This window comes from Mus musculus, chromosome 10, assembly GCF_000001635.26.
Source record: "Mus musculus strain C57BL/6J chromosome 10, GRCm38.p6 C57BL/6J".
Taxonomy (NCBI): Eukaryota; Metazoa; Chordata; class Mammalia; order Rodentia; family Muridae; genus Mus; species Mus musculus.
This window is the reverse complement of record NC_000076.6, coordinates 117784135-117811719: the sequence shown is the minus strand read 5'-3', so window position 1 is coordinate 117811719 and position 27585 is coordinate 117784135. Positions and strand designations below refer to the sequence as shown.

The window sequence follows — 27585 nt, the reverse complement described above, 5'->3', positions numbered from 1 at the left end:
CTACAGGCAAACCCCACCACGCCCGGCCGACCGTAGTTTACATTCTGCAAAAGTAGACACAAAATGACTGTTCTAACTGGATCTGTTTTCTGACTCCAGGGGGGTTTTATGTATCCTATATGTTTTAAGCCTGTTTCCCTTACAACCTTGTAAGTTGCTGATCTTAGGAACTAGAGGTTATATCTAGAACCTTGTAAGTTGCTGATCTTAGGAACTAGAGGTTATATCTAGAATTTGAGATACCTACCTCATTGCCACCGTTCTCTCCAGCGCCTGCTGTATTCCAGGCACTATTCACAGTGCTGAAGATGAAGCAGGTGTTCTGCCTGTGTGGAGATGCGCAGCCAGCAAAGCTCTGCCGGCCGTATGTTGAACCTGCACAGAGCCTTCCATCTTGATGGTGTGGTTAGTTTAGCAAAACCTGCTATCAAGTTTGACAAGTTCAAAGGCTTTTTCTCCTTTGCTGTCAGCCTTCTCATCTGTTGGAGAAGAGTGGGCAGAACTGTTACTATTTGGCTTGATGGCTGGTTAGACCTAGGTTAGCCTCATCTCTGCTGGACCTAAGCTAGCCTCGTCTCCCTCACTGTTGTTGGGAAGTGTGGTAACGCCCATCTATAGCCTTTAGCTCTTCAGCATTTGACTTTTCTAGAAACAACACCCTTACCTTAGAGGATTTCTGTGTGAGTAATGTACCAACCCAAGTTAAAAGGTCACCGCAGTTTTTAAATAAGGCAGAGAACAAAAAGTCTTTCGAGTTTTGTCTTCTGCCTGTTGCCCATTCAGATTTCTGTTTATGGTGTGGTAGTCTGCGTCCCTTATGAGGAATGATTTCAGAACAAGAAACTATCACTGTCAACCCTGCAATGTGCTCCAGGGCTGGGGAAGAAGTGATAAGGCAAAGAAGTCACGTCTTCCGAAGACTTAATGAGTCCCTCCACAGTGGGAGAGGCGAAGGCAGTGAATTCCAGGCATGCTGAGGAACTGCTGAGCTAGACTTAACCCCTTAAGTGATTTGGGCGTATTGCTCGGGTAAAAGGAAAAACCCAAAAACCGTAAGAGTGACTAGAGAACTAGTTAGCCGTTAACCAGTTGGTAAGAGTGACTAGAGAATTGGTTAGCAGTTAACCAGTTGGTCCTCAACCCTGCTGACGCTGCGGCCCTTTACCACGGTTCCTCATGGTATAGGGACTCCGCCCAAGAACAAAGTCATTTTCCTTACTACTTACGATTTTGTTACTGTCGACGATTCAATTCGTAATGTAAATATTTTTGGAGGTAGAGGTTTGTCAGACGGGGTCGAGACCCACAGGTTGAGAACCACTAGAACAACTTAGATGCCAAGGCTTGGGGGAAAAAATGTCTGAGGTTGGTGAGGAACAAAGGGATTGGGCACCGATGAAGATAATCTAGAGAAGCTGACAAGAAGTTGTTGTTGGGATACATTTAAGGAGAAAAAAAAAACACCTTGGGGAAGGGTGGGTTTATGTTGAGTGATGGCTGTCTTCTTCCCCAGAGAGCCACGTTTGACCAGTTGCCCTTACTAATAGGTATGGGTGACATTTGCTTCCATAAGAACTGAGCATGAAAGCCTGGTAGAAGCAGACTTGGGATGGACAGGGTTGGATTAAAGATTGGAGGCAGAGGGTGGTCATCATCTCCCACCATACGCCCCTCACTGTTTCTGCTCTCATTCACACCTCCTGATGGGGACTGACAGCTGATCCAAGGCACCAGGCCTCTGTGGATCTCTACCGAGTGCCCCAGAGCTGCTGATAGCTGGGCCACGGCTACGGGTACAGGCCACCACCAGGTGTGACATGGCTTCCCAATGTCACATGGCTTCCCAATAAAGGCCACACTTTTTTCCCCCTCATTTTTCTTAAACAATACTTTAGTACTTGGCCAGAAATGTTTTAAAGATAAATTAACTGTTTTTGTAATGAGCTGTAGCTCTATTTATCTAATTCTCTGGGGAAGCATTTGTGTCCTAAACAGAGTGTTCTAACAGATGTGGTGGTTTAAGCTATAGAGGTTCCTGCTCACATCCCCAAATCAAAACAGGACTGCACACTTGCTAGAGACGCCAGAAGCAAGCCCGTTCTTTGGCATTTAAAGATACTTGTGATGGTATTCAGAGCCCATCTGGATAACCCAGTGTTATTTGCCAAACCTTTAATTGCATCTGCAGGTGCCCCCTTTTTTTTCAGTTGATTGTAGCATCAAAGGTTTTGGGGGTTGGGGGTGTCAGTGTAACCTTTGGGGGGCCATTGTCTGCCAGAGTCTAAGTCAGCAGACCTCTGTAACGGTCAGAAGCACCTCCCGCAGTCTTGGATTTAAAGTGCTCTGTGGGGATTCTGAGCAAATCTGGGATTAGGTGAGACATCCGTGAGTCACCGCTCCACGAGACAGTCCACAATAAAGGAAAGGTGCCTGAAAGGTGTTTACAGCAATCTTAATTCTGCCTTGTCCTGCTGCCTGGGTCGGGGCTCATTTCAAGAAATGAGGGGTAAAGTGGGTATGGTGACACACACCTAAAATTTTAGTGCTCAGGAGGAGGAAACAGAAGGATACCTGCCCTGACTAAGAGACCTGTCTCAGGGGAGAAAAGGAGCTATGGGCGTGGCTCCTTGATAGAGCCTTTGCCTGAAACAGTAGGGCTGATGCTTAGTACATACTCCAAAAAGGATTAAATGACCTCGGCTTTGGGGCTCTTCCCTCAGTATACAGCCCACTTCCATTCTCAATATGCTTTTCTTCCTTAATAATTATTCCATGCCTAACATAAAACACATGTGGTTTTCCTCCATTTCTCTGTACTGTATTTTTCTCTTAAGCTGATAAAATTGTCCTCAAGCTGGGGGAAATGATAATTAAATGACCTCTGGTGGGCTATGTGAAGTTCATTAATAAAGCGCTTTCCCAGCTTGTTTGAGCCCTTGGGTTTGATCCCTAACACCATGAATATTTGAACAAGTTCAGATTAATTCAGCCCGCTGATTGGGGGTGGGCTATGCATCCAACATTAGGGCTGGGATTTCTGCTTTTATAATCACATCTTGAAAATGAACTTCGAACCCACCAAGTAATAGTGTGTATCACCAAAGGTTTGATTCAAATATCAACAGTTATTCTAGAAAAAAAAATATTTTTTTGCTGCTTTCCTTAATCTGTAGACTCCGGCATAGCATGGGTCTAATAAAGTTTAAACAGGAGTCAGATGTGTTGGTGCGCACCTTCAATCCTAGCCCTGCAGAAGCAGGCTGATCTCAGTCTGGGCTACAGAGTGAGACCATGATTTTAAAAAAAAGAAATCAATTAGAGACTTTAATACTGTCAGCCACTAACATGCTACTAATTGTATGGTGCCCGTATTTAAAGGACTTACTGAGAGGAGGAAGTGGCGCCTGCCCACTCACCCTGAACCTGTACAGGACATTCTAGTCAGAGCATCTAGACAGGATGTGGCTGGTGACAAGCACCGACTTGGTTGCCCTCAGGATGTCATTCAAACAGGGTGAATATAATAATGTATCAAGCATGTCGGCCCTGGAAGGTTGACATATTTTCAATGTCGCCTTCCCTGCCTGTCAGGATTGTCAATTGCACGATGTCCATCTTCCTAAGGTAGCTATAGGGAAGGTTAGGTGGTAGTGGTAGTGGTGGTGGTGGTGTTTTAAGCTTAGTCCTAAACCTCATTCTACAACAGTGGAATTAGCCATCAGTGTTGTAACTGCTTTATTGTACTCTGGAAAGGAAAGGTAGTTTTAGGAACTAGATTTTTTGATGAATCTGTGTTGGTATCCTTAGAGAAACAGTTGGCGATGACAGGTGTTTCAGAGGTCATATTAGGCCGGTGTGCTCAACAGAGCCAGGGGACTACCTCCTACAAGGACTAGCTTTCTGCTGGACAGGCTTCCAGAACCCCGTGGCCACTCAGATGGGAAAGCTGCATGTCTCAGCAGCCCTGATGTGATCCTGATGACCTGGAGATCCCTGGGACATCATTGGTCCTCAGTATGTGTGAAAGACTGAAGGAGCTGGGTTCTGTTTGTCTGTGTAGCCCTGGCTGCTCTGTAGGCAATGCTGACTTGGAACTCAAGAGAGCCACCTGCCTCTGCCTCGTGAGTGCTCAGGTTAGCCTGGCTAAGAAGCTAGATTCTGATGTCAGAGAGGATGGGAGAACTGTCTGCCCCAGTGGAGCAGACACCAGCAAGGGGAGGAGCCCCTCCCTGGACTCCTGGAGTAGAGCAGAATCGTCCTCTGATTACCACACACAGAGTAAAAGCTGTCAAGAAACAATTCAAAAGAAATATGTATAAGATGGCTACACATTTGATAGCAACAGAGTTAAATCAGTTGTAGGATTATACAGCTGATAATAGCCCTGGGGAGGCTAAGAGAGCCTGGACATTATAGCTTCAATCTGGACTATGTAGACCCTGTCTGAAAACACAAACCAGGCTAGCAGCTAAGAGCACCCAGAGGATGCATTTTCAAATCTCTGTGCTTATATGACAACCCACACGTCTATAACTCCAGATGGAGGGGACCTAACATCTTTTGGCCTCATTTGGGCCCCAGGTACACACATTGAGTACATGCAGGAAAGCGCGCTCTTACACATAAGGGAGCATAAGAAAATAGAAACGCAAAACAAATTCGATTGGCCCATAAATGGGTGTTTTAGCCAATAGCCACAGAAATGTAAATCAACGTAAATACTCGAAGAGTTTAACATGGATGAAAAACTACAAGGAGAGTCCCAAGGTTAAAACATAAGAAGCCATTGCTAGCCAGGCGTGGTGGCACACAACTTTAATCCCAGCACTTGGGAGGCAGAGGCAGGTGGACCTCTGAGTTCAAGGCCAGCCTGGTCTACAGAGTGAGTTCCAGGACAGCCGGGGCTATACAGAGGAACCCTGTCTCAAAAAAACAAAAAAAAAAAAAAAAAAAAAAAAAGAAGAAGAAGAAGAAGAAGAAGAAGCCATTGCTAATGGAAGTGTGAATCAGAGAAACTTTAGGTAAGCCAAAAATCGGGAACTATCTGCAAATATTTATTAAAATTCAAACTACACCTGTTTAACCAGGTGACCCTAATGTCTGTACCTAAAGAGAAAAGGTTATATACCAAGCTGATTAAACATTGGCACTGTGTGCCTATCAATAGGAAGAATAATTGAACAATTTACGACTGATGCATAACAAACATACATCAGTTGTAAGCAGTAAGTTTGGTGGTGATCATGCCTGTTGTCCCAGGCCTCCAGAGGCTCAGGTAGGATCCTAAACTCAAGACCAGCCTGGAGATAAATACAGATATAGACACACATGCACACATCCAGGGTGAGGGGGGTGGGGTGGGGAACGGGCATGTTAAGTGCGTGGTGGCACAAGCCTGTGATCCCAGCATTCACAATTTTTTTTTTAATCTTTCAAAAAAGCCAAGAGTTTAGCTTTCTGATATTACCTGAAATTCAACCTTTTTTATGCAGCTAACTCAGTCTTGTGAAGGACAAAGAAGCAAAAGCACTCTTCTAGGATCGTCAGCTTTTCCTAAAGACTAAACTCCATCGTTTTCAATTGCAAATGGGCAGCCTGGGTGGATTCGGAAGCATGGATTTACTTACTGTCCTTTGCTGAGCGACCCAAGAGTCTAAGCAGACTTCAAGGGCGTCCCTCGAATGGCCAAGCTTCAGGGCCCATCTTTCCGTGCTTCGGAACACACTTCTATTTTTAGAACGCACATAATTTGCTTTTAGATGACAGTAAATTTGCACTCACAAGGTATTTTTCAAGTCAATTTCTGCTCTTGATCTGTAAACTAAATTGACTTTTGTGTTTGTGGCTCTGGGGACAGAACCAGACTTTGGCACGGTGCCACTGAACTGGAGCCTCAACCCTCAAGAGTCCATCCTTCTGAATTCTCTAGAAGAGCGGTCCTCGGCCTTCCTAGTACTGCACCCTTTAATATAGTCCTCATGGGGTGGTGAACCCCACCCATAACATTATTTTATTGCTACCTCCAAACTATAATTTTGCTACTGTTATGAATGGTAAAGTGGATATCTGATATGGGAACCCTTGTCCACCCACGGGGTTGAGAAAGCTTACTGCTCTAGAAGGTATTTGACTATAGACAGAGTTAACCATTTTATATAGTAACATCTAATTGTCTCAGTATTTGTTACATTGTTTTCTCAAAGTTACTGTTACATTGTTACTGTCTATAGCTTTCTGCTCTTACAGAAGACCCAAGTTTAGTTCCCAGCACCCATAAACCAACTGTAACTCCAGCTCCAGGGAACCTGACACTTTTCTGGCCCCCACAGGCACCTGAACCCCACATGTGCATGCACACCACCTATAAATAAGAATAACTCTTTTGAAGTCATCATTGTTTCAGGCGATAATGAGTGTTTGCTGTCCCTTTGCACCTCACTCCCTGTCCATCTTACCCAGCTGGCCTCCAAGGCCAGGAGTCTCCAAAGATGAGAAACAACTGGTGGTGGTGGTGGTGTTTTAAGATGTAGCCCAGGCTGGCCTTGAACTTGTAACCATCTGCCATTGCCTCCTGAGTGCTGAGATGGCTGGTTTGAGCCACCACTCTGCCTTCGCCTGTGTTTTTTATTGTTCTGGTTTTTTGTTTTGTTTTGTGTGTTTGAGACGGGGTTCATTGTAACCCTGGCTGGCCTAGAACTTGCTATGTAGTCCAGGCTGGCCTTGAATTCAGAGAGATCTGCCTCTTAAATGCTGACATTAAAGGCGTCTGTCACCATGCCCAGACTGACCAGTGTTCCTAAGAACAGAGAGGAGCCTCCAGACTTTGGAGAGACACCCCTGGCACTCTCCCCGACCCTTCAAACCAGGCAGAATAAGGGCGTGGTAACACTGAAGACCAGAGAAGAGAAAAACCTGAGTGTGACTTTCATTTCCCAATGAGTAAAGACCATGCCAGCCGCATTCGCAGAATACCACCCAGACAGAATAAAAGCTGTCCCAATTAAACAGCCAAACTGTTTTCTGATAAGTCCTCCAACGAATGTGGATGTGCGCAGGGCTTACAGGACGTCTGCGACTGCAGAGATGTGAAGACGGGAACTCGGGTGCTGGGTGTGCAGTAATGGTTTTGTGGTTTAGCTAGAGAATGTCCTGTGATAACGATTTTAGTTTTTCAGTTGCTCCTAAGATCATTTCCACTATTGATGAGGCCTGCAGCGCCTGTAGAGAGGAGTCGCTGCGATTGATTTCCTTGTCTGGCCAGTCTTTTGTCAGCAAATTCGCACAGCTTTGAAAATGTCACCAGATATACTGTGCTTAAGGTACTAAAGGCAAAAGCACAGTGAAAACGTGTAGTAAAACAGCAACACGATACCAGGCTGGCAGCACCGTCTTAGGGCTGAAAGCGTGTCTAACGACCTGAGAACATGGCTCGCGCATGCGCGCACATGCTAGTACCTATATTGACGAGCACTGCCTTGAGTTGATGGCAGAATTGTAAGAAGCATTCTCGTATTTATCATTCCACAATAAAAGTCTATCAGATTTTGTCCTAGTTTGATTTCTGTTGCTGTGATAAAACACTGATCAAAGGCAACTTGGGGAGGAAAGGTGTCCTAGTTAGGGTTATTGTTGCTATGACGCGAGTGGATGCCGCGCCCCCACCTTGCCCACAAGCCAATCTGATGGAGGCAGTTCCTCAACTGATGTCCCCTCTTCCCAGAGATGGTCTAGGTTTGTGTCAGGTTGACGAAAACATGATCAGTGCAGATATAATTTTTTTTTTACATTTGTTTTATACTTAATGTTTATTGGTAATTTAAAAGCCTTTCGATTCAGGGTATGTAATCCTAGCCTTTAAGAGGCTGAGACAGGAAGAGAGCTACAAGCTTGAGGAAGATGAGGAGATGGCTCAGGTGGTAAAGTAATTGTCTTGCAAACCCAAAGACTTGAATTCAGACCCAGAGCCCTGGGGAAAGGAGGTAACCCGGGGCTGGGGAAAAACAGGAAGACCTCTGGGGCTTGCTGTGAGTCTAGCCTGCCAGGTACACTCCAAGCCAATAGGAAACCCTGTCTCTAACGTGGTGCTCCTCAATATAACAGGTGATCCTCCAGTCTCCATGATGCTCCTCAGGATAGCATCTGAGGTGGTCCTCCAGCCTCCTTTGCACATTCACACATTTACACATACGTACATATAGAATATCCATGCATACTTTTTTTTTTTTTTTTTTTTTAATGTTGAGGTAGCAGAAGAGATGCTTCAGTGGTCAAGAGCATATGCTGTTCTTGCACAGGACCCAGATTTGGTTCCCAACTCCCACATGGTGGCTCACAACCATCTGTAACTCCGTTTCCAGGTAAATCTGATGCTCTCTTCTGGCCTTGACACTAGCTATGAATGTGGTCCACACACACACACACACACATACATACGTGCAAGCAAGACATGTATACACAGTGTATCTTAACACAGAAGTAGCTGAATAGCTGGGGTTGAGCTCCATCATTGTAATCCTCCGGTTCCAACCTCTCAAACACTGGGATTACAGGCATGTGCCATTTTTTTCCTTTAATTTTGGAAAGGTCTGCTGTAGCCCAGGCTGGTATGAAACTGTTGTTGTTTGTTTGTTTGTTTGTTTTTCTTACCTCAGCCTCCTGATAATTGGAATTATAGGTATGTGTCCCCAAACCAGGCCTTACTTAACTGACAAGTAAAAACATTAAGTTATTCATATTAATGCAGTACGGTGTGATGTCTCTTATTTTCTAGACCTGGTGCCACTGTAGACCATGACAGCTAGTAAGTCACGATGTCGCCCAAGCTGGCCTTGAATTCAAGGGAGTCCTCTTGCCTTGTCCTCCTCCATCCTGTGGTTAAAGACCTGAGCCGCCACACCTAGCTCGAGTAAGGTTTCAATTCATGTGTTCTGTAGAATTTAAACCACATTAAACCTCTATAAATCTGCACTAGTCAGGGTTCTTTAATGCAGTGGTTCTCAACCTGTGGGTCATGATCATTTGGGAGATTGAATGACCTGTTCACAGACCTCCTGTAGGACTATCAGAAAATGCAGATGTTTGCATTACCTTTCATTACAGTAGCGAAATCACAGTTATGAAGTAGCAATGAAAATAATCTTATGGTTGGGCTCATCACAGCATAAGGAACTGTATTAAAGGGTCACAACATTAGGAAGGTTGGGAACCACCAGTCTAGAGGTAGAGAACCTTGTGTATATAGGCAAGCGCTCTGTAACTAAGCTACATTCCCAGAATGTAATTTTTAAAAATTAAAAATTTAAAAAACAATTTTTTTTTAAATTTGAGACAGCTCAAGTTCCAGGCTGGCCTTGAACTTGTGATCCTCCTGACATGGCATCTGAGTAGCTGGGGCCACAGACCGTCCTGAAATACCTGGCTCTTCCTGGTTTTGAAGTGTGTACTACTATCTAGGGCCATGCTGCTCTGCCGTGTTGAAACCGAACATCGTGCTCTGTCTCACTGCACTGATGTCCGTGGGTTTTCTGACTGTTTGCTTGTCTGGTTGGTTGGTTTCTCCTTGTAGCCCTGCCTGACCTGGAAATAGATCTGAAGACCAGGCTGGCCTCGAACTCAGAGCTGCTTGCCTCTGCCTCCCGAGTGCTGCAAGGGCATGCACCACCACCCTGGCATCCAGACGTGGGTATCTAAGGCATAATTCACTTGTAAAAGAGTTACTTAAAAGTCAGAACACGGGCTGGTGAGATGGCTCAGTGGGTAAGTGTGGGAAGCCACATGTGCTGTTGCTGAGTGGCACTGACTACTGCTGGCCACCACGCATAAGATTGGACAAACAACCAATGTGTACATATGCAGTAAAGTTTTTTGCAAAGACACTGCCTGGCCCAGGCATGATAATGAGGTTCTGTAAGGTACTGAGAGTATAACCAATCAGATGTGAGACATGCAAATGAGGTATGATAATGAGGTTCTGTAAGGTACTGAGAGAGAGTAACCAATCGGATGTGAGACATGCAAATGAGGTATGATAATGAGGCTCTGTGAGGTACTGAGAGAGAGTAGCCAATCAGATGAGGAACATGCAAATGAGGCATAGTGCATAACCAATCCAGGTGTGAGACACACCTCTCCTAGGCCTATAAAAGCAGCACCAGTTCTGGGCTCGGGGTCTTTTCGCCTCTACAATCAAGCTCTCCCAATAAACGTGTGCAGAAGGATCCTGTTGCAGCGTCGTTCTTCCTGACCAGTCGAGCGCGCGCAAGAGGTAAGAGGACCCGACTGCTCTTCCGAAGGTCTGGAGTTCAAATCCCAGCAACCACATGGTGGCTCACAACCATCCATAATGAGATCTGGCGCCCTCTTCTGGAGTGTCTGAAGACAGCTACAGTGTACTTACATATAATAAATAAATAAATTAAGCAAACGTATTATTAAAAAAAAAAAAAACAGTCAGAACACTTCACACTTCTCCACTCTGCTTTCCTCTCCAAACTGAACACAGTTTAAAAGAATTAAAAAGAGGGTCTGAAGCAGCTGGGCGTGGCAATTTAGCTCAAGCTCCCTTCATCGAGGAGATGGAGATTAGAGGATTGCTAGGAATTTAGGGACTGTGTGTCTCACCTAGGAAATTTCAAGCCAGATTCTAGGAGGGGAGGGAGAGGAGAGGAGGAAGAAGAGGAGGAGGAAGAGGAAAAGGAGGAGGAGAAAGAGGAAGAGGAGGAGGAGGGAAAAGCATGTCTGGAGCATCAAGTTTGTCCTGCTTCTAAGCCCTGTGAGAAGATGCTAACAGTACCACTGGGGTGTCGCACACTATGGAGAAGCTTATATGTGACAAAATGAAAACAAAAGTGGACATTTTGTTATCATTTTATACTTGTATATCCTTTTTGCCAGAATATAGTCTAAGCTAACAAAAGGCAAATGAATTAACTGAAAATGACCCATTCGTTCCAGAATGATCCGTTCAGCACCTGCCAAGTGCAAATCGGTGCAAATAAAACTTTCCTGCTTTCTCAGCTGAACAAAATTCAAAAACTTACTATTTCTTCGTATCCTTGTAATAGGAGCCAGTGTTTACTGGGTGCATATTATATACCGACACCATTCTAAATGGTTGGTTTGGTTTGGTTTGGTTTGGTTTTTTACACAGAAGTGTAATTTGTCCAAAATTCCATTAGGAAGGGAGACCAAGAACTCAGACCAATGAGTCTGCTCCGTAACCATCCTTGCTGGTGAGACACTGATGCTCGGTGCAGACCCTCCAGGGTTACGAGGTTATCCCTTCCTTCGGTTTTGTACATGAAACTTAAATGTCATGCGGTGAAATCAGTCACAAAAGGTAAAATGAACTTTGTGTGGCAGCTCAGGCATAAAACCCCAGCCCTTGACAGCTGGAGACTAAAAGATAAACTCAAGAGACCCCCAACTCCATAGCAAATCTGAGACCCTCCTAGGCTACCCCAAACCCTGTCAAAAAGATGGAAGGCGGGAAAGAAAGAAGGGCAAAGCCACAGTGATCGTAGCCTGAACGATGTTGTTATCCAGGAAGATAAATGGCAAACAGACTCCACTTCCAGTCAGCGTCCACTGAACAAACCGGAAAAGTGGCATCTGAGGAGATGGAATCCACGTGTGATCGATCGCTTCCCACTCCCATCGCTGTGAACACGTCCCTTCCTGGGTCCTGACGGGTCCCATGAAGTATGACATGCAGTTCAAATAAAACATCCGAGTTTCAGGACACACACAGTCCAAAGTCCATGTGCAAATAGTTTCCCTTCTCCTGATCATGAGCTTCTCAGAACTGAACTTTTTCCTAACAAGTTGAAAAACAAACTCCTATTGGTGTGGGGTATGCACCAGGCAGGACTACTTGAACATGGGCTTAAGCCAAGAAAAAGTCAGTATGAGCCAGCTGGCGATGTATAGGCTTCCAGTGTAGCCCCAAGCCTTCCCTAGGGTGAGCTTTTAAGCACAGAAGTCACATTCCGGGTTGATACACCTCAGCTAGCAAGGACAGTTAGCCAGAATCAGAACCGTAGAAGCCAAAACCAAGGTTAGTGCACTGAGAAACTTTCCCAGAACTGTAGACCTTGATGGATTATGTCTTTGTTTTCATTTTGGCAGATGGTGTTGTCTGCATGCTGAGTTTTATGGCCTGAAAGGTACTTCTATCATGGAGTCAGCAGTGCTAAGGTCTGGGGACCAGTCACAGTAGGAGTTTTGCAAGTTCCTCTGAAAAAATGCATTCATAACTCTGCTTTATTTCATTTCAGGTTGCTGATTGATAGCTATTTGGTATGTGGAGGAAGCTGGTTGTTTTTCGCTTTGTTTGCTGTTTTTAAGTCGGTCACACACAGCCATGCCTGGCTCTTTTACTTGACTGCAGGGAATTTGAGAGTGAACAGACCATTTCCCCTCAGTCTCTGCTGCCCAGACCCAGGTGCAGGGCCTGGCTCTTAGCAGACGGCTAAATATTTGTTACTGGATAAGCAAAGAGGTGTTCTGAAGAATTGACTCTTTATATGGAGGACAAAGGGGGAGTTTGTAAACATGTAAATGTAATGTGTTAATCTGAACTCTTCAGACAAGAAAAACAAAACAAAACAAAACAAAACTTCTGCTATTGGCCCAGCATGTCAGAAAATACCTCTGATATCTTTAGCATGGTATATCAAGTTTGATGTCACCCAGTGAGCTGGTGATCTTTCTAGAGTTGGGTCGGTGAGATGGAACTTGCTGTAAAACCTGATAACCAGGTGTGATGCCCAGGACCCACAGGCTAGAGGCCACATGGCTGAAAGAGACAGAGCTGATTGATGAACCTAGGTGATACAGCTCTGGCATCCAAGCTCCTAGGCATTCTTCTCTGGTGCTGAAGTCCGCAGCCACCATGATAATCATCTACCAGACCTCAGACGCTACAAGATCTTAGAGATCAAAGAGGACAGAGCTTCAAGGTGGAGGATAAGATGGTCAGTCGAACAGAGAGTAACATTCATGGCTTGCTTATTGGGGAAAAGGCCTCTGCTGAAGGCCCAGGGGCACTGAAAGCACAGGACTCTCACAGGTGCAGATCTTGTCACAGAGCATCACTTGACAGGGAACAAGCGTCCCAAAAGTAGGCCTACAGGAAGTACATTAAAAGCCACAGGAACATACTCAAAGGCAAAGTCGAAGTACAGAGGCCAGGAAAACTAAGCCCTTTCTGACAGGGGCTGCAGTATAAATCAGGCACACCCTTGCTGATTTCAGTAATTACTTTGTGTGTGTATGTGTAGGTGTGTGCATGGGATGTAAGTGTGTACATGTATATGTATGCTTGTGTGTGCATATGTGTATGGGCCTGAGTGTGTGTATGTGAATGCATGCTTGTATGTGCATGTGTGTATTTGTGTGTGTGTGCCTGAGTGTGTGTATATGTGTCTGTATGTATGCTTGTGTATGCATGTGTCTATTTGTGTGTGGGGTGTGTGTCTGTGTCTGTGTGTGCTCGTGTGCGCATGCGCGCGCGTGTAAACATGACTCTAGATAGCACAGCTTTGGTTGACCTGTAGCTAAGTAGACCAGACTGGTCCCAAAGTCAGCAGTCTTTTTTCTTCTGCCTCCTGGGTTCTTTGGATTACAGGCACGTGCCACCAAACCTAGCTCTAATTGTGTCATTCTGTCAACAGTGACGCTCTGAATGATTATTGTAACTAGTAGAACATCTGGATTTAGAAGTGTCAAAGAACAAAATTTCATCGAGAACAGTGTGCTGGTTTGAATGCTATGCTCCCATAGACCCATAGGGAGTGGCACTGTTAGGAGGTGGAGCCTGCTGGGGTAGGTGTGGCTTTCTTGGCGTGCCTCACTGAGAGTGAGCTTTGAGGTGTCCGATGCTCCAGCCAGGCCCAGTGTGTCTGTCATCCTGCTGCCTGCTGACCTGGATGTAGAACTCTCAGCTCCTCCTGAACCATGCCTGCCACTCGGCTGTCTTTAGATGCAGTGGGATTCCGTGGTCACTGCATGAACGACTTCTTTTTTTTTTTTTTTTTTTTTTTAGATTTATTTTATTTTATTATATGTGAGTACACTGTAGCTGTCTTCAGATGCACCAGGAGAGGGCATCAGATCTCATTATGGGTGGTTGTGAGCCACCATGTGGTTGCTGGGATATGAACTCAGGACCTTCAGAAGAGCAGTCGGTGCTCTTAACCACTGAGCCATCTCTCCAGCCCCATGAACGACTTCTTTCCGGTTTGATCCAGTCTATCGGAGCTTAGTGGCATCCCATTAATTATATTTCTCAGGTGATATTTACTCGAGTATTTAGAAGTGAAGTGTCCCTGTAGTTGATATCTGAGGCGGTTGAGGAGAAAGGAAGGAGTGTGTCAAGTCCGGTTCTGTCTGAGCGCTGGCTGCTCAGAGGAGCTGCTGTTTCCCCAGCTCCCCGCCCCTTCCGGTCTCTCAATTCCGTGAGCTCTTGATACCCCCCTTCCAGTGCTTGCTTTTCTGCTTAAGTTAGGTTTCTGTCTAACCACCCTAAACCAAAAGTTACCATGGATACAATACACGTCACAGAAGGAGTTTATTTCACAGAATTTTAAAGTATCCAAATGTGTACGATGTAAATATTTAGGGGACTTTGTAATGTTAATGTTTACAAGTTAAAAGTGTCATGATATGGTTCAGTAGGCAATATGTCCAGGGGTAGAACCAAGTTTTGGGTTTGTTTGTTGTTGTTGTTTTTTTTTTTTGGTTTTTCGAGACAGGGTTTCTCTGTGTAGCCCTGGCTGTCCTGGCACTCGTTCTGTAGACCAGGCTGGCCTCGAACTCAGAAATCCGACTGCCTCTGCCTCCCGAGTGCTGGGATTAAAGGCGTGCGCCACCACGCCCGGCTGTTGTTTTTTTTTTTTTAAGAGACAGTATCTATAGAACTAAATTTGACCACCTGATCTCCATATTTACACCAAGGTACACACACACACACACACACGTACAATAATAGTAATAATAAATAAAAAATTTTAAATGAGAATCTTTAAGATGGCCTATAGGTAAAGTGTTTGCTCCCAGGCTGGATGACCTAAGTTTGATCTTAGGACTCATGTGGTAGAAGGAAAGACCCAGTTGTCCCCCAAGTGCCCTCTGGCCTCCACAGTTCCTACATGGCATGTGCCCTGCCCCCAAAATAAATAACCATAATTAAAAACAATAAAAGGGTCCAGAGAGAGAGAGAGAGGATTCCGTGGAGAGAGGGTTCCGTGGGTAAGTCCACTTGTAGTTCTTGTACAGGACCAGGATTCAGTTCTCGACACCCATGTGGAACTGGCTGCAATTCCAGTTCCAGGGGAATCCAGTGCCCCCTATGGCCTCTGCCGGTACTGCATGTCCATGATGCACTGTCATACACGGAGGCACACATTCATACACATACAATTTAAACGTAAAATTTAAATTGAAAAAAAAACATTGTAGCCGGATTCCAGTGCATTTTCTAACAGTTTGTTTCTTTGAACATAAGGCTACTTCTCTGTCCCAAACTGCTCTTCTTATGATCATATATGTGTGTGTATTTGTGTATATATACATATATATGTATTTATATGTACATATATGTGTATATATGTATGTACATATATGTGTATTTATATGTACATATATGTGTATATATGTATGTGTGTATATATACATACATATATGTGTGTGTGGGTGTATATATATATATATATATATATATATATATATATATAGCATTGGGATCTGGGAGATGCTCAGTAAGAGCATTTGCCCTGCAAGTATGAGAACCTGGGTTAAAATCCTCAGCACCTGGGTAAACATCCAGGCATAACCACACTGGCTGTGACATTGGCATTTGAGACAAGCAGACCCTGGGGTGATGGAGAGTCACCCCAACTATCTCTCTTAATAAATACTAAGTCACCCAACTAAAAAGCTTCTTGTACCCTTCAAATAATACTCTCCAGGAGAGGGAATGAAGATCGCCTATTTTACAGAAACCAGAAATGCTACCATCAAAGGAGAAACATACATACATTTAAATTAAAGATCTTACTTAGCTCTCTTTACAATCCTAGAGTCAGACAACACTCCATCCTGTAGAAGAAAAGTGTTCCAGTGAGATGAGCAGAAGAGCTTTGCTCTAGGGACAGAGAAGGGCCAGGATCGCAGGAAAAGGGAGCTGCAGGCTCTCCTGTCAGGGCTCCACCACAGCTGTTTATGCTGAGATGCAGCAGCTCTACTACCAAATCGCCTCCGAGGTCACGAACAGAGACAAACAAAGCTTGGGGAAAGAAAGAACAGCAGAGGCTAAGGCAAGGGGGCAGTGCATCCAAGGCCAGCCTGAGCTAGATAGCAGAATGTGTCCAAGGACAAGCCAACAATAAAGGCATTTGGGAGTCACAAAGTGAGGAAGTGAGCCTCTGCATAAGGCAGGGCCAGCAAGGCAAAACAACTGAAGATGAAGTACTTAGCACTGGGTTACTTTTCTTGTAAAATTAAGCAGAGACAATTTGACTATGCCAATCAAAAATGGTCCTTGTGGAAAATCTGGTTATCTCTCTTTAATTGTCTGGAGATCAGATAATTTAGCCTTGTAAGGTAGAACGTTCGTGGGTGACTTTTATGTATATATATATATATATATATATATATATATATATATATATATATGGTTATATATATAGTGTATATGAGTACACTGTAGCTGTCTTCAAACACACCAGAAGAGGGCATCGGATTTCATTACCGGTGGTTGTGAGCCACCATGTGGTTGCTGGGAATTGACCTCTCAGGACCTCTGGAAAAACAGTCAGTGCTCTTAACCACTGAGCCGTCTCTCCAGCCCTCATGAGTGATTCTATCTTGGTGAATCTAATTTGCTGTGGCCAAATGCAGGGGGTTCATCCACACCAAAGGATTTTTATTTAGTAATTGAAACAGGAAATATCATATCTCAGGGTTATTTAATAGATGTGATGCACACACAGATATGTGTGCATGCATGTGTGGGTGTATGTGTGCACATATTCGGTGTGATATGTGTATGTGTATGACATGGTGTGCGTGTGTGTGGGGTATGTGGTGTGGCATATGTGTTGTACGTGTGCAGGCATCCATGTGTGCATGTGTGTATTTGTATGTACACTTGTGTGTTTGTGTGTAATTGTAGCATACATGGAGGTAGGGCTGAGTTTTGAGACTAGAAGACAATTTTTTTTGTGGTTGGTTTTCTCCTTCCACATTTACCAGGGGTCCAGGGACAGAAGCTAGATCATCAGGTTTGCAGGGCAAGCTGCTCCCTGGCTGGCCCTTCTAACACTATGGTTGTAATCTGGTTACTTAATAAACAGTGTCTGCTTTCAAAGTGAGGAGCAAAAAAGTAACAACTGAATTCTTCAGGCAGCTGGATGCACTGCCTTTTACTCAGACAGCTCTGGATTAGAAGGGATACTATAGTACTACTTTTTTCTTTTCTTTTGAGACTGGGTATCAAAACAAAGAAACAAACAAAACAACAACAAACTCGTACTGGCCTCTAACTTAGTAGGGCCTGAGCATGGCCCTGATTCCTGTCTGTACCTTACTCTGTGCATGGGACGGGCACAGTAAAGAAACTGCCACCGTGACTGCTCCGTTAGGGATAAGGTTTTTAATGTGGGTAAGAGAGAGAAAAGATCCAGAGGCACCTGGAAGTGCCCAGAGCGGAGAGAAAAAGAAACAGGCTGGACATGGCCAGGGCCGGGGAAGCTAGAGAATGGGAGAGAATAGTTACATCAGCAAGAGATGGGAGTCAGGACAGAACACACCCAGACACCAAATGCTCAGCACAAAGGAAATGTATTACCCAAGACGGACAAGCAGAAGGTGTTGCCTCCGTCTGGATCGGCCAAAGAAGGCAGCAGGTGTCTCTGCAGGAGAAAGGGGGAAGGCTGTGCTAGGATGAGTTGGTAAGTCCTAAGTGGACATGTTAGCCAGCTAGTGAATTTTGATAGTTGGACCTCGGAGTTTTAGTCAGGCATAAGGATGTGGCCAAATAAGGGAAGAGACCTTGGTGGCTAGGTTTAGGAATGTAATCTAACGGTTTAGCAAGGGAGAGGGGAAGGGAGAGGGCCACACCTGCTGGTGATGTGTCTGCAATGTCTGCGCCTGTTGGAGCTCTTCAAGATAGTTTTGTGTGCAAGATGAGAGAGCAGAGACTAGAAATTAGTGCAGAGTCGGGATTGTGGGGACAAGTAGCTAAGAAGACCGAAGGAAAACGCATTACAGGAGTTCCTGAGGAATGCTGGCGTTTATCTAACCGCCAGAAATCAGAAATGGTTCAGCCAGAGCTCATTTCTAGATATTTGGAGGGCCTGAGACCTAACATTTTTGAGGTACTGGAACAGGTAAGTATTCCCACGCCCAAAACTTTTAAAATTTATGATAATAACAGCAACAATAATAATTGCTATTATTACTATCGTCAGGCTTTCTTAGTGCAGGCTTGCTTCAAAATCGTGGTTCTTCCTCCTGCCTCAGCCTCCCATGTGGCTTTCTTATGCTTTGCTTTTTTTATTGGATTTCTTAAAAAACGGCTGATTCCGTAAAAGAGAAATAAATAACGAGAGAAAACAACCTCAAAACCCGTCCAGTGAGGTTACACCACAGTTCAAAGAGGTGAGCGCCCCGAGACAGGCCAGATCCCGTAAAGTGGCGCTGAACCGCAAACAAGAACGCTGAATGCAGACTCTTCAACAGATTCCTAAAGTCCAGGTTATAGACTTCCGGCTTCCCAGAACAACGCCCCACCCAGACCACGCCCACAAGCCAGGCTCAGGCGACATACCCAAGCTCCGCCCCTTTCCCCGCCCCCTTCCTGCCTGGCCGGCACCACCCAGCCACGCAGTCACTCCCTGGCACACTTCCGCGCCTGCGCCCACTGAGCCTGCGGCTGGAGACGAAAGTCGCGCATGCGCCGAGCGGGAACATTGTTTCTCTGGGACTGGCTTAGCCAGGCCGCGCTTCCGGGTCGAAGGGTGTGCTTCCGGAGAGCGGGAAGGCTGAAACGCGGCGGCCAGGCTGCAGTCAAAGAGTTGCAAGGTTCTAGGCGGAGACCGCTGAAGCCATGGACAGGTCAGTCCTGGTAGGGACGCCTCGGCCGAGACTGGGGCTCTCGCCTGTTAGCGACGTAACCGCCTCCGCGGCCAGGGATTTGGCCCTCGGTGGAGGAATGGACGCTTGGCGCGATTGGAGCGGGGATGTGAGAATGCGGATCCCCGGGGTTCCACGCCGCGCCTCCCGGGTCTTCTCGGCGCTCGCTCCGAAGTGTGCGGGGGTCTGTGATGGTCCCGCATTCGAAATGCGAAATGAAGCAGTTCGAGCTCAGGGCCATCAGCCGCACTGACAGTTCAGCCCAGACGTCCTCAGCGTGGTTTTATTGCGGTTATTAAGTCATGTCAGCTGTACGTTATTGGGTAACGGTGGTCAGCTTAGACTTTAAAGTGCCGGCCCTAGGGAGTTGAATTTCTCCCTCCCTCTCAAATGATTTATGCTCGCCTGACACGAAGATGGGTTGTTTAAGGCCCTTGGCATCGGGGAGTAGATTGTGTAGTGAAGACAGTCGAGCAGTGTAATACGATGTATTTATACTGTACTGCGGGGAAAATAAATGAAGGAGATGTTTTATCTCCCTGTCACAGGAGTTTCAGGCAAACCTATAAAAGTAACTTGCTAGCTGGTCTTTTGAGTAATAATAGCACATTATTGATACTGAAAACATTGTGCTAGGGGTTATCTTATGTGTGTTCCTTAAGCTTTAAGTGGCACATTTAGTTTTAGAGCAATCCCGTGAGGATCTTATCTATATAGAACAGTGAGCCTGTAAGAGATTTAAGGAATGGCATAGTTAAATAGAACCCTGTTATGGGGCTGGGGATATAGCTCAGTGGTAGAGTGCTTGCGTAGTAACCCTTAGGTTCTGGGGGGGGAAAGAGAAACATTACCAGCAGGGACCTTTGAATCTCCATAAAGCTGTTTGATGAATAACTTAAGTAGATAGATGAACATCCAGTGACAGGGGAACACATATAGACCTCTGTAAAAGAAACATACTCAGATATAAAGTCATGAAAAATGTTCACGCTTGTGTGGCTGAATGCTCCCAGCAATGCGGATGGACTTGATGGGCAGAACTAAATTAGGATGGTGGTGTAAATACTGTGCTGGTGAGTGTTAGCTTGAGTCTGCAGAGAAGAGGAAGCTGGCTGGAGATTTTAAGTGGAAGAAAGGTGTACTAGAAGGATAATTAAAATCAACCCCCATGGTTTAGTTTATAAGCTGTCAGATGACAGTGCTGGAGGCCCATAGCACTGTGCTAAGACAGGAGACATCCTTAGTCTACATGGAGGGAAATCACTTGAAGGGCCATTTCTCCTCTTCACTAGAATTGCTTCACTTTTTCTTTCATCCCGCCAAGCCATATCGTACTCACAGTCTGAAGTATAGTCCTGGCTGCATAGCAGTGTTTGGTCAGCATGCAGGCCAAAAATATAACAGTGGTCCCATATGATGATATTGCCTAGTGACATGATGACTGGCTTAGCTTGTATAGATATATTCTGTGAAGTTTTCATGAGGATTAAAAAAAAGAAGAATTCTCAGAGCCTGTTCCTTCTTTGTTTGGGTTTGTTTTTGAAGCTGCTTTCACCCTGTCTCAGATTGGCCTGGCACTTCCTATGTAGTACAATTTGGATTAGAGGTGTGAGCCTGGGCTAAAACCAAGCCCTTCAACAAGCAGCTAACTCATCACCGTATTTTAGAGAGTGCAGAGTCCTTCCTTGTAGAGAATTCTGTAGTCAAGCAGCTCTTTGGTCTGATGGAGGAAAAGATTTACCTTTATGAAGCCATACTGTAGTATAAATTTCGGGTTCTAAGATAACTCCGCGGAGAACATACTATTGTGATACTAGGCAGTCAAAGACAGGGCTGGTAGCCGAGCACTGGGTGGGATTTGGGGGAGTAAGCAGGACTCAGAGACAAGAGGTTATTCTTGCCAACAAGATCCAAGACTTGGCTATTGGGGTGAGCCGTCCCTCGACTGACGAAGATCCTTTCTTTGCCCTAACTGTAACGGTAGTCCTTCAAAGATGCCGTCTAAGACCTTGATTATACTGTTCTAGGAGTGGCTTCGGGGGGATGTCATCCCCTGTGATCCGGGATGCGGAGGTGACGAGGACTGCCCGGAAGCACAGTGCTCACAAAAGAGTTCTAAGTATCCTTCGTGTCAGGATTGCAGAGTGCAGGGTGCCGTGAATCAGGGCTGTGGGATTAAACATTAGCTGGGATAGAATTTGGCTTACCTCCATTGGGGTTTACATATATGTTTACATACACGGGACATACATGTTCTCAGTGAATGTCAGTGAGCTAAGATGCCTGTTTCTCTGAAAAGCATGTTGTCTCACTACTGGTATGCCATAGTAGTCAAAACTTATTATCTAGTCTCTATCTGAGAATTTAAATGACAGGTGGCTTTAACAGCTGTACAGAAAAGGTGGTGCCCATAAAACACTTTGTTCTTGAAAGAAGTGTGCTCATGTATCTGTGTAGTAAATCCTTGCTTGACTTTAATGATTTTTCTTTTCTCTACATGGAAACTTTCCTTAATTCTTCCTAAGTTCAGGCCAACCAAGAGGACAATTTTGGTACTGCTACACCAAGAAGCCAGATCATTCCTCGAACGCCAAGCTCCTTTCGACAGCCTTGTAAGATTTTGTTTGTGCTTTGGAAGTATTTAATGAAGTAGCCAGCTGGCATTTGTATAATTTTCATTATAAAATATTTAGCTACAATATCAGGAAGTAAGCATAAATAGTAATGATTACAGTTATCTGAGCTCTTATGAACAAGGACCTGTACTCTATATCAGTACATAGTAACTGTGACATACTGTATCTGCTATCCTCTATATCAGTATATAGTAACTGTGACATGCTGTATCTGCTGTCCTCTATATCAGTACATAGTAACTGTGACATGTTGTATCTGCTGTCCTCTATATCAATACATAGTAACTGTGACATGTTGTATCTGCTGTCCTCTATATCAGTACATAGTAACTGTGACATACTGTATCTGCTGTCCTCTATATCAGTATATAGTAACTGTGACATGTATCTGCTGTCCTCTATATCAGTACATAGTAACTGTGACATGTTGTTATCTGCTGTCCTCTATATCAGTACATAGTAACTGTGACATGCTGTATCTGCTGTCCTCTATATCAGTACATAGTAACTATGACATGTTGTATCTGCTGTCCTCTATATCAGTACATAGTAACTGTGACATGCTGTATCTGCTGTCCTCTATATAAGTACATAGTAACTGTGACATACTGTATCTGCTATCCTCTATATCAGTATATAGTAACTGTGACATGCTGTATCTGCTGTCCTCTATATCAGTACATAGTAACTGTGACATACTGTATCTGCTATCCTCTATATCAGTACATAGTAACTGTGACATGCTGTATCTGTTGTCCTCTGTATCAGTACATAGTAACTGTGACATACTGTATCTGCTGTCCTCTATATCAGTACATAGTAACTGTGACATGTTGTTATCTGCTGTCCTCTATATCAGTACATAGTAACTGTGACATGCTGTATCTGCTGTCCTCTATATCAGTACATAGTAACTGTGACATGTTGTATCTGCTGTCCTCTATATCAGTACATAGTAACTGTGACATGCTGTATCTGCTGTCCTCTATATCAGTACATAGTAACTGTGACATACTGTATCTGCTATCCTCTATATCAGTATATAGTAACTGTGACATGCTGTATCTGCTGTCCTCTATATCAGTACATAGTAACTGTGACATACTGTATCTGCTATCCTCTATATCAGTACATAGTAACTGTGACATGCTGTATCTGCTGTCCTCTGTATCAGTACATAGTAACTGTGACATACTGTATCTACTTTTCCAAGTTAGAAGGCAGACTTGGAGAAGCCAGTGTGAGTGAGTTCATGCTGTTATTTAGACAGTGAAAACAGGATTCCAACAAGTCGATTTGTTCCAAAGCCCTGGCCACTACCCTGCATGCCCCAGTGTGCTCTCTGAAGTTAGGTGATGAAAATCTGCTGACTGCTGCCACCTTTGATCATTTTAAGTCCACTCAGTTACAGCTAGATTAAAAGTACCTACTATAGTAAAAAAAAAAAAAAAAAATTAATAGCATGATAAGCTCAACTTTAGAAAAATAAGTTAGTCTTCATAACATAAAAATGATAACACTTAAACTATTTGATTTGAATCTAAATAATTGAAAGCTGAGAAATTATTCTTTTGTGTGTATGTGTGGGTATTTTTTCATGTTCATGTATATATAGATGTGTGTTATGTATATATGCATGTTTTTGTGTGTCTGGAGCATTGTATGTATGCATGCAAACATACATGCACATAGATACACGTGTGAGTCCAGAGGTGAACCTTGGGTATTGGTCCCCAGTGTTCTCAAACAGGGTCCCCCATTGCGACCTGGGGCTTTCTGATTGTCCAGACTGGCTGCCTAGTGAGTGCTGGCTCTCCTCTCTCTTCTCCCCAGTGCTGTGCTTGCAATCGTGCACCACTGTGCCTGAGTCTTTTACAAGGATGCTAGGGCTCAGACTCAGTTCTCATGCTTGTACAATGAGCAAGCATCTGGTACAATGCTTGTACCAACTGAGCCGTCTTCCCGCTCCCTGGAAGCTTAGATTCTGTTGCTTGGCTCCGTGCTTTGTGTTGACAGTGTTCTGACCTTCCACTCACAGTTGTTACTCCATCGAGCCGAAGCCTACTGAGACACCCGGATATTTCCTACATTCTTGGAACGGAAGGGAGGTCTCCCCGGCACACACAGTCTTCTGGGTACTTGGGAAATCTTTCTATGGTATGTATAAATAAATGCACTTTAATACTTAAAGGCACTTAAAAGTCTTTTTTTTTTAAAGATTTATTTATTATTATACATAAGTACACTGTAGCTATCTTCAGATACTCCAGAAGAGGGTGTCCAGCCCCCATAACTTTTAACTTAAATTAAAAGACTTTTAGGGCTGGTAAGATGGCTCAGCGGGTAAGAGCACTGACTGCTCTTCCGAAAGTCCTGAGTTCAAAAATCCCAGGAACCACTTGGTGGCTCACAACCATCAGAAATGAGATCTGACGCCCTCTTCTGGTGTGTCTGAAATCAGCTACAGTGTACTTACATATAATAAATAAATAAGTCCTTTTTTTTAAAAGAAAGAAAGCAAGAAAGCAAGCAAGCAAGCAAGCAGGGCGTGGTGGCACATGCCTTTAATCCCAGCACTCAGGAGGCAGAGGCAGGTGGATTTCTGAGTTCGAGGACAGCCTGGTCTACAGAGTTCCAGGACAGCCAGGGCTATACAGAGAAACCCTGTCTCGAAAAACAAACAAAAATAAATAAATAAAAAAGAAAGTTAAAGTTATATTCATCGTGAAAATAATTTCAGGTTGTGTAGAGTGATATCATTGGTTAGACATTTGAAAAAAAATTACTGTTAGACTATGTCATGTTACAGAAGGAAGGTGACAGTAGTAATGTTTAGACTTGGGCCAAACACCAGAGTCCACTGTTTGCTGACCAAACGAAATGTATTCTAAAACCATGGATGGCGTTAAAGCCAAGCTCTGTTTTTCTTTTGCTTGCTTGTTAGTTGATTGGTTGGTTTTGGCTTCTTTGTTTTATGACAGGGTTTCTCTGTGTAGCCCTGGCTGTCCTGGAACTTGCTCTCTAGACCAGGCTGGCCTTGAACTCAGAGATCCGTCTGCCTCTGCCTCCTGAGCGCTGGGATTAAAGGCGAGTGCCACATAACCCCCAGCTGTTTTAAAATACAAAGAAGGCGGCAGGGTAAACTTCGTGCCTCACAAGCGTGAGGCCCGAGTTCAGATCCCAGCAGTAATGCAAAAGCTGGAGGTGGCACCACCGTCACCCTAGAGCTGGGGCTTGGGGAGGGACGTGTGGAAGAGTGGACATCTGACTCACCTCAAACCCAGAGTGCAGAGGTCTGAACAGCCAGCGTAGACATTGTAAGGAGGACTGCGACTGCCTGCCCCTGCGGTCTGACGTAGGGAAGATCCAGCTGGATTGAATTGAGGGACCTGCCTGTGTCTGCTCTCGGTTGATTCTTTACTGTTGTAAGGAAAGCCCTCTTCTCCGCATTTGATGGCGTGTGGTCTGTGGGGTGAAAGTACCGGAGACTCTAAGGTGGGTTTTTCTCCTCAAGACAGGAGAACATTGTAGGGAAGGATGAGGCGCTCTAGGAGCCACTATGATGCGGTGCTGAAAACAGCACAAGAAGCCTTACATCGCTATGTAGTCACATCGCTACATAGTTACATCGCTACGTAGTTACATCGCTAAGTAGTTACATTGCTAAGTAGTTACATTGCTACGTAGTCACCGCTACATAGTTACATCGCTACGTAGTCACATAGCTATAGTGCAGGTGGCTTTACCTGACTACTAAAAGAAAACCAACTAGCAGAGACAAGGGTGCTGTATTAGTAACTCTTTTTTTGTTTGTTTGTTTGGTTTTTCGAGACAGGGTTTCTCTGTGTAGCCCTGGCTGTCCTGGAACTCACTCTGTAGACCAGGCTGGCCTCGAACTCAGAAATCCGCCTGCCTCTGCCTCCTGAGTGCTGGGATTAAAGGCGTGCGCCACCACGCCTGGCCCGTATTAGTAACTCTTAAGGCATGTTGAATCCAAATCCGAGTGGTTCTGTCTTAGACACTGTGGTTTGTTGTGTACTCGGGGAGATTTTGATGCACCAATGAAGTTACCTAAAGTAGGTTCTACTGGACAGTAGTTTTGCCTTTAACCTTGCTTTGTTAGTGCTTAAATCCATCTCCTTTTTTTCCTTTTGGGACTCAAAGCCAGGGTCTCAGTGTGATATTGCCCGATATCCCAGCACTCAGTAGATAGAGGCAGGAGGGTCAGGAGTGCCAGGCCATTCTCAGCAACATAGTACACTGGAGGTGGGCGAGGGCGGCCCGGGGCCTTCGTAACACAGGAAGGTTTTAAAGCTAAGAGAATAATTCTCAGGGTGGGTTTTTTTTTTTTTTTTTTTTTTTTTTTCGAGACAGGGTTTCTCTGTATAGCCCTGGCTGTCCTGGAACTCACTCTGTAGACCAGGCTGGCCTCGAACTCAGAAATCCACCTGCCTCTGCCGCCCAAGTGCTGGGATTAAGGGTGTGCACCACCACTGCCCAGCCAGGACTGGCAGTTAAGAGCACTGACTTCTTGTCTGGAGGATCCTGGTTCAATTCCCAGCACCACATGGCAGCTCACAAGTGCTCCAGCCCCAGGGGTCCAGTATTCTCTTTTGGCCTCTGTGAGCATGTGCACATAAGTAGTGCATAGGCACACATTCAGGCAATACAAACACATAAAAGGCAAGTTAAAGAAAACTGTAGCTCACGGTCTTTTAAAAACGAAAATCATAAAAGGTGGAAAAAACTTCATTCAGTAGTAATTTATTTAATAACAGTGGCTTTATTGCTTTCCTTTTTTTTTTTTAAGGTGACTAATCTTGATGACAGCAACTGGGCAGCTGCATTCTCATCCCAGCGTTTAGGGCTCTACACAAACACAGAGCATCATAGTATGACCGAGGATGTGAACCTAAGTACTGTCATGCTACGGGAAGACGACCCTGGAGAGGCTGGTAGGCAGCTTTGGGACTTAGTCATTCAGTGAGATCAAGGAAACCTGTTCCTGTATATCAGCACGATGTGATTTCTCGTAGTGGTACAAGCTTTTAATCCAGCGCTTGGGAGGCAGAGGCAGATGGAGCTCTGGGGGTTTGAGGTTGATCTAATCTTCCTAGCAATTTCCTGCCAGCCAGTGCTACATAGTAGACCTCTGTTTCAACAACTCACTCTCTTTCTCTTTCTGTGTGTGTGTGTGTGTGTGTGTGTGTGTGTGTGTGTGTGTGTGTGGAGTGATGTAAGTTAAAAAGTACTTTTAAGCAGGGCGATGGTGGTGCACGCCTTTAATCCCAGCACTTGGGAGGCAGAGACAGGCAGATTTCTTAGTTCGAGGCCAACCTGGTCTACAAAGTGAGTTCCAGGACAGCCAGGGATATACAGAGAAACCCTGTCTCGAAAAACCAAAAAAAAAAAAAAAAAGTATTTTTATTTCAAAATTCTAGATTCTAGAAGTCTAAGATGAAGGTGTTGCCAGCTTAGGTGTTAAAAGGCCTGCCTCTCTGCTTGGCTTGCAGGTCACCCCTTCCCATCCCCATCCTGCTTGGTTGTCCTCCTCTACTATATTTTTGATAAGCTACTGATCACGGCCGTTTTTAAATACGTTTGGATGTTTTGCCTATCTGTGTGTCTGCACACCCGTTGCGTGCCTACTATTGTGGAGACCAGAAGAGGCATTGTGTCATCTCCTAGAGTTACAGATGGTGGATGCTGGGGTTGAGTTGCGGTCTGTGGAAGAGCAGCCAGTGCTCTTAACTGCTGAGCCATCTCTCCAGCCCCGATATCTGAGGGTTAGTGTTTTAGCTTTTAAATGTTTTTA

At 44.8% G+C, this 27585-nt stretch overlaps 1 protein-coding gene across 2 annotated transcripts in view; it reads left to right on the top strand.

Annotated features, from left to right (window-relative positions):
- Positions 1-18983: 18983 nt before the first annotated feature.
- Nup107 (nucleoporin 107) overlaps positions 18984-27585 on the top strand; it is a 42116-nt gene continuing 33514 nt past the window's right edge. The window contains exons 1-5 of one of the 2 annotated variants that reach the window (NM_134010.2): positions 19015-19116; positions 21162-21253; positions 21660-21746; positions 23809-23927; positions 26581-26725. In NM_134010.2, the coding sequence (NP_598771.1) occupies positions 19109-19116; positions 21162-21253; positions 21660-21746; positions 23809-23927; positions 26581-26725 (451 nt within the window). In that variant the 5' untranslated portion in view covers positions 19015-19108. Of the gene's footprint in view, positions 19117-21161; positions 21254-21659; positions 21747-23808; positions 23928-26580; positions 26726-27585 lie in introns of both variants that reach the window. The other variant, XM_006513018.4, reaches the window with a different exon arrangement.